This window comes from Osmerus eperlanus, chromosome 4 (genome assembly GCF_963692335.1).
Source record: "Osmerus eperlanus chromosome 4, fOsmEpe2.1, whole genome shotgun sequence".
Taxonomy (NCBI): domain Eukaryota; kingdom Metazoa; phylum Chordata; class Actinopteri; order Osmeriformes; family Osmeridae; genus Osmerus; species Osmerus eperlanus.
In genome coordinates, this window is record NC_085021.1 from 15,233,922 (window position 1) to 15,241,388 (window position 7,467).

Consider the following 7,467-nt stretch of genomic DNA (forward strand, 5'->3'; position numbering starts at 1 on the left):
CTGATTGCCTTTGCATTGGGCATGAATAAAGGCAGATAATGCAGAATATACAATGGTTGAGACAGTCAAGTTGAATTAATTACAGTTTATAGTCAATACAATTTTCGCCCAACATTGGTTGCCGCGATGGAGCGTCGTCGCGGCAGCGCTAGCGAACAAATCGCACAACGCTGTCGAAGAAACAAGATTACCGCACCCATTGCATTGAACATGAGTGACTTCCGATGTTTTGCCGTCGACGTACCGCGCCTGGTTTGTTGCTGACGTCAATTTCCTATACCAAGACCCCGGATGAACCTGCCATTGGGGGAAGTGAACAGGGCCATCAAAGCACAATAACTGAAATTTTGCCCGTAGAGGGGAATATAACTGCTAGAAACCCTACTGTGCTAATGCCAACAGCGGACTGATTCTATAGTTTCACCAAGATATCACCAGATTGGATTTAAACTGAGACAAGGGCACTTGCAGCATTGAGCAGTTGAACTCAAGTTGGTGCTGGCAAAAGGTGCTGGTTACTGTAACGTAGCAAGCAAGAGCTCGCAAGCTTAGCGAGGCCAGCTAGCTTGTGCTACAGAAGCTAGTCCTAGCTAGCTACAGGATCCGAGGAAAACGCAGTCTCTTTAGGGAACACGTCTAATCAAGGATCTACAACCGAATCCGGCGGCTTGCTTGATGAATTATGTCTGCCACAAGTATTGACCCTCAGGTAGGTCGGTCGTATTTTGTGAGAATAATTCCATTCAGTAGTATCAAGCTAGGCCTGCCTTTTTCAGAGAAGGGGGGATGTGCTTCCAATCTATCCAAGCAGATAACTTCAGTGTGTTAGCTTACTAGCTAGCTAGTAGCTTCTTCTGGCAAGTTTGGTCGCCAAGTTAATGTATGATTTTGTTATTTTAAACATAGCAAATTAGCTGATCGAAATTGACAACGCCAGGAACAAGTTTGTTAGCTGTCTACCTGTCTAGCTATCTAGGTTAGCTTTGTGTTTAAAATTACATGCACTAAGTTTCATTCCCCCTTTCACATGTCTATTTGGTCATGAAGACGTCAAAAGGACAAGATGCTAAAGGTAAGGAAAATTGCCTGCATGTCTAGCACAAGGTCTAAAGAATATTATGAACATTGACATGCCTAACTGGTTAGCACTAGCTTATAAGGTCTGGATGGCCAAATCAATGGTTAGGCTACTTAATGTCATTCCTTATCTGAGATTTTATTGCGATGTAATAACATTGCCATTTCTGTAGTTCACGATTACTTATATTGTGACACCAAAATTAAGAATTATCGATTTTATTCGTCACATTTTTAAACAAGCTAGTATATAATTGAGCTAAATATTTACTCGTGCTTGTAACTAAAATGGACGGGAAATTTACTATTTTGAGTGTATTGGTATGAAACAGTTGTGTTCATTTGATATGAATCTTGCTAAATAAACGTATTATCAAACAGTCTTTCCGGTTTCAGTCCAAAACGGCTCCCTCCACCAGAAAGAAACTGTCCATGACAATGACTTTGAGCCATATCTCACTGGCCAATCTAATCAGGTGAGGATTTTTTTGGTCTCCTTCGGTGTCCTTATCTTTCATGGATTTGTTTAAATACTGAGTTCACATTGTGTGCACCAACACCCTGTATGCTCTAATTTCTCTATTTTCTTTCGGTAGAACAACAGCTATCAATCCATGACTGACCCCTACTTGTCCAGCTACTATGCCCCCTCGATTGGATTCCCCTACCCTCTCAGTGAGGCCCCATGGTCTACTGGTGGTGACCCTCCTATTCCTTACTTGACACCCTATGCGCCACTCAGCAATGGAGACCATCACTTCATGCATGACACTGTGTTTGGGCAGCCTGGGGGTCTTGGTAGCAGTATATATCCTCATAGGTTTAACTTTTTCCCTGAAAACCCAGCCTTCTCAGCCTGGGGTACTAGTGGGTCTCAAGGCCAGCAGACTCAAAGCTCTGCCTACGGGGGCAGCTATAGCTACCCACCCAGCTCTCTAGGAGGTACACTAGTCCCTGATGGCCAGACAGGATTCCACAGTGACACCCTGAGCAAGGCCCCGGGCATGAACAGTCTAGAGCAGGGGATGCTAGGGTTAAAGATTGGTGGGGATGTGACGGGAAGTGGCTCTGGTGTGAAGGGGTTGGGCTCTGTGATTGGTGGTGGTGGAGGAAATGTGGCTGCAGCGGTTGCCACTGGTAATGGAGGGACTCCGATAGGTATGCCTCCTCCGAAGCCTACATCCTGGGCTGCGATTGCCAGCAAACCAGCCAAGCCGCAGCAACTGAAGGCCAAGACAAAACCTGGCATGCCTATGCCTGGGGGAGCCCTGCCACCACCACCCATCAAACACAACATGGACATTGGTACATGGGATAACAAAGGGCCTATAACCAAGGTGGCCCCCCCTCTGCCCCTTCACCACCAACATCAGCACCAGCAGCAGATCCACTCACATGGCCATCCTCACCTCCCCCATGGACTCCCGCCTCCCCCTCAACAATCCCTTCAGTCAGCTCAGTCTCTTGTGCAGCAGATGACCATGCAGGGCCCTCCCCCTCCTCAGTCCTACCAGAACCACACCTCAGCTCCACTGCCTCAGACCCGCTGGATTGCCCCACGCAACCGAAACCCCGGGTATGGTGGGGCCAGCATGGACAGCAGTGGCTCTTCCAGTGGGGGCGGTGTGGGGAATGGAGGGGCAGGGGGTGTACCTCCAGGATCTGGTCCAGGTGTAGACTCCCACCCTGTGCTGGAGAAGCTGCGAGCTGCCCACAGCTACAACCCCAAGGAGTTTGAGTGGAACCTGAAAAATGGACGTGTGTTCATCATCAAAAGCTACTCTGAGGACGACATCCACCGCTCCATCAAGTACTCCATCTGGTGCAGCACAGAGCACGGCAACAAGCGCCTGGACGGAGCCTTCCGGACCATGAACGGAAAAGGCCCCGTCTACCTGCTGTACAGCGTCAACGGCAGTGGGCACTTCTGTGGCGTGGCGGAAATGCGCTCGCCCGTGGACTACGGCACTAGTGCAGGCGTTTGGGCACAGGACAAGTGGAAGGGCAAGTTTGATGTGGACTGGCTGTTTGTCAAGGATGTGCCCAACAGCCAATTGCGCCACATCCGCTTGGAGAACAATGACAACAAGCCGGTGACCAACTCACGTGACACCCAGGAGGTCCCTCTGGAGAAGGCCAAGCAGGTGTTGAAGATTATCGCCAGCTACAAACACACCACCTCCATCTTTGATGACTTCTCCCATTATGAGAAGAGGCAAGAGGAGGAGGAGGAGGTGCGCAAGGTGGGTGAAGCGCTCAACCATGTTGAGGTCTTGTAGACTAAACCTAATAGACCTTGTTTTTTTGGTTTCATAATGAAGCAATGTATTGCTTGCCTCACTAGGACAGTGTGTCTGACTTCTCACTCTTCTCGCTCATTCTTCCTGTTGACAGAACTTTGAACCAGCGCCCGTCCAGACCCGGTCTCGGCTGGATCAGGTAAAGAACAAGCGTTTTTTCTCCCCTGAACTGGAATGTAAAAAATGACACCAATGTACATTAGTATTAGAAATAATTCCACATACAAAAAGACAAAAGAAGTACAAATATTAAGGATAAACATATAAAAGACACCGGATACTTTTTCACCGGATTGCTATTTAGCACAGCGCCAGATTGCAAAAGAAATGGAAGGTTGTGTAGAATTAGATTTTTTTTTTTTTTTTTTTTTAGAGCCTTCATTAGCAAGGCAGCTAATACTAACAATACTAACCAGAGCTCATGTGGATTCTCGAAAGCGCCTATTGGTCTGAAACATCTGCATCCTTGTTACATTCTAATCGCATGCAAAGCAATGAACCTCATGTATTCGTTTATAGGTTATTTGAAATATTTTGTGGAACATGCATTTGGCATTTTTAGCTCTGTGCTACTGGAATTATATTAAGCTACTGTGTTAATAATCAGTTTCATGTTAGATGTAGATTGTGACGTGTAGGTTACCAGACATTGTCATTTGTCCACAAATTGATTATATAAGTGCTTATTTAATCCACAAAACCTTTCAAGAGGTGTATTATTTATTTGCATAAGAAAGGTCAATTTTGTGTTTTGATATACCTGGGGAGTTCAGCTTAGCTGAATGAAACATTTTTCACTTACACACAGTCCTCACATCTGTGTGGAGGCCAGATATTTAGCTTGTTTCAAAAACGTTCAGTTTGTCTTTTTTTTTTCCTTCTAATTACTGTCTCTTGTCTTCTGTCCCACAGGAGCGCCAAAACAGGAGTAAACAGTAGAACACATTTATCCTCGGCTTAATCAACAGTTACACTAGGACGTTTGATTTAAAAAACAGAAGAATATGAAGATACAAACAAGCCCTTTTTTCTATTTAATCCTGGTGATTCTCTGCCACCGTCAAGACTTGCGCTTTCAGCTCCAGATACCACCCACCTCTTGTGCAGGGATAACAAGCTGATTCCATGTATTACCTAGCCACCACCGCACTGTTTACGTCACATTTTTAATTTTCCGTTCTTTCCATCGTGTAATTTTCTCTCGTCAGACTGGGTTTGTCAAGTCCTCTCCTGCCCCTCTCTACTCTTCAAATTGAATCAGGGTTTGACTGCACCATGGAGGGAAAAAAATCTGCCACTTTATATCTCAGTACAATCAGGAACAGATGTGTCCTGCCCCTATTTATCCATTGGGGGGCGGTGTTGCCATTTTTCAGAGGTTTAACTGTGCCAACAGGGTTGGAGGATCCAAAAGGCAACGTCGGACTTGGAACTGTGCGATAATAAGACTTCAGTGGTTTATCTATTTTTCATTCAGATCCACAAAATCTATATTTTTGGCTGACTACTGCAGTTCAGAAACCTGCTTTTCTGGAGCCTTAATGTTTTATTTTCTAGTTATTGATGACTTCTCAAAAGAACCGTTCTATAACTGACAGTGCTGGAAATATCAGGGATAGTAGGAAGTCACACAGACTCGACATTTCAAAGGAGGAAATGCAAAGGCCTCTGGGAAGGAAATAACTGGTGTGTCATCCACTGCGGAACTCATGATTTGAATCAAAAATTGTACTATTTACATCCCTCACACCCCTCCACTTTAGGTTCTTTTGATAAATGATGTTCATCATGAAGGAGTTTTGTATGTTACATCGGGAGATTAAAGTTTGTGTACGCAATCCAGTCTGAGAGAATTGTAGCACCCGCCATTTTAAATTAATTGTTTTATAATTAGAATGATGTGATGTAACTGCTACATTTGGATGAATTGTTTGTTGCTTATTTTCTTTGGTAATCACAGTGGTTATTTGTTTGATCACCATCATTCTGTCTTAATCCTTAGTAGGGGGGGGGGTTACTTCTCAAATATGGTTTTGCTATAAATCTATCATGTCCTTCGTAATGCTGAGCTTTAACGTAGGAGTCTATAGTAATGGAGAAAGCCTAAAATGTATAACCTGAAATTAATGTAACTGATTTACTATCAAGAGTAAGAAAAAAAAACCAAGAATGAAATATGGTTTCTGTGTGTTTTTTGTTGTTGCTAAATAGTTTGTGTGTCCTAAAATTAAGTCATTTATAAATGTATTGTGATAGAATCAGGTATACTTGGAAGACAGATACATTTATTGGTGGTTGAACATTAAAATACAGAACACTAATTATAGAATGTGCTGTCTTGCAAACTAGTCAGTCCAGATTACATTATGTTGAAACACCGTACAGCCTGGTTGTGAGTGGTTGATGGGGGGGGGGGAGTGACTCATTCTTACAAAACAACTAGTATTTATCTTTTTAACTCCCTTCTATCAGAATGGGGAAATGCTTACCCCTACACATCAAACTGGTAACATACAGACCTGTGTGCACTCATCACCAGAATATTTTGAACGGGATGTCACCTTGTGTGTTGCAGAGCAGTGACAACGGTCTTCTACCCATAACAGAGTTCCAACATTGTCACCTTCTGGATGGTGTGAGTTGTCAGAACATACGTATATCTTATATGCTATGTTTTTGTTTTGTTATTTTGAGTTGTATGCTGTGTGTGTGTAAAGCACTTTAGCCAAATATACCGTGCCCCAAAAGGTCAGTGTTTCTAATGAATACCAGTCAGAGGGCCTCTATTGCCAGGTGGTTCTTAGCAGTGTAGGGAGTCTACAGCAGAACTGTTATGACTGACTTATTGTCCAACAGTGTCAGGTTTGAACAATCACATGATCATGTTGAGGTAATATCAGCTTCTGTATTTGCCAGAGGTCTGTTCCAGATAGTATGACTGATACACTTTTCACCTATTCTGAAATATTCAATTTTTTGAAAAGCTGTATTTTACTTTTCAGTGGCCAGTGTAGCCGCTAATAAAGAACTGACAATGTTCTATTAAAGGGGACATTACGACACATCTCAGCATGCCTAAACCGAATGTTGTTCTTTATTGTCTAGTCATCATATACCCCTGTGAGTCTTTTAGGGATACTTGGTATGTTTATTATTCTAATACACACGACTGTTTAAGTCAGTTTGGAATGGTTTTATAATCCCTCTCTCCCTGTCACCACTGAAGCCAGAAGAGTAGATGAAGGTGAGAAGGAAATGAAGCTGGAGGCTACTGAGATGCCTTTACGTTATCTTTGCTGAAAAAGCATGTAATGATTGTGTGGCCTAATAGTACAGGACTCACAACACATGCTGATAAATGTTAATATGTTGCGCAATAAAGGGCCATGAGTATTATGGTTATAATTATAGTAGAGTAGTACAGAGTTAATACTGGAAAGAGACAAATAAAGATTATTTAAAATATATACACATGAATTGCAAACAATTTAAATAGAACACTGCAGTTCTGTCAGTGGAAATTAATGGATCACCTTTCCCATTGAGAAGAATTCAAGCCTTAATAAACAACCCATTAAGTAAACATGGTGTCTTGGTATTTACTTTCAGTGTTCACTGTTATTTTGAGGCCATATCATAAGACCAAAAGGTGTCTGTTTTGTTAATGGATAAAGCTTAGTTTTAGCAATAGTTTAACGTAGTCTTTAACGATTGTAGTAACAGCAATTGTTGTAATAGCACCAACTATTAAACATTTACAGAATAAAGAAGAGATCCAATGTGCTCTTTTTTGGGATCTGTTATAAATTCAACCAGCTGAAACGAAATGTCAGCTATACACACGAAATGAGGAACAACCGACCGACCAACGCTAAATGTTGGACTTCGATATCTTCCCCAAAAACTCCCCAAAACCTTTAAACGCGTAAGTAAATTGTTTGTGCCAAACGTTTTACAGTTTTTCTTTCTTTCTATTTTTCATTTGTTCATTTTGGTAATAGTGCGTTTCTATTAATGATTAGTGAAACCTGGATAGGCTACAAGACCCGTCTAGAATCAATCTAACGAATCTGGAGCTGTCCATGGTGCT

At 42.6% G+C, this 7,467-nt stretch overlaps 1 protein-coding gene across 2 annotated transcripts; it reads left to right on the top strand.

Annotated features, from left to right (window-relative positions):
• The first annotated feature begins 257 nt into the window (after positions 1–257).
• On the top strand, positions 258–6,975 carry ythdf1 (YTH N6-methyladenosine RNA binding protein F1). 2 transcript variants are annotated; one of them, XM_062459543.1, is made up of 6 exons: positions 258–709; positions 1,048–1,072; positions 1,474–1,553; positions 1,674–3,320; positions 3,472–3,516; positions 4,290–6,975. In XM_062459543.1, exons 1-6 carry the CDS (start codon positions 683–685, stop codon positions 4,314–4,316), a joined length of 1,851 nt encoding a protein of 616 aa, XP_062315527.1. In that variant the 5' UTR covers positions 258–682; the 3' UTR covers positions 4,317–6,975. The 2 variants fall into 2 exon arrangements, with proteins under 2 accessions (XP_062315527.1, XP_062315526.1); XM_062459542.1 differs by having other exon boundaries at positions 259–709; positions 1,459–1,553; positions 4,290–6,974.
• The last annotated feature ends 492 nt before the right edge of the window (positions 6,976–7,467 follow it).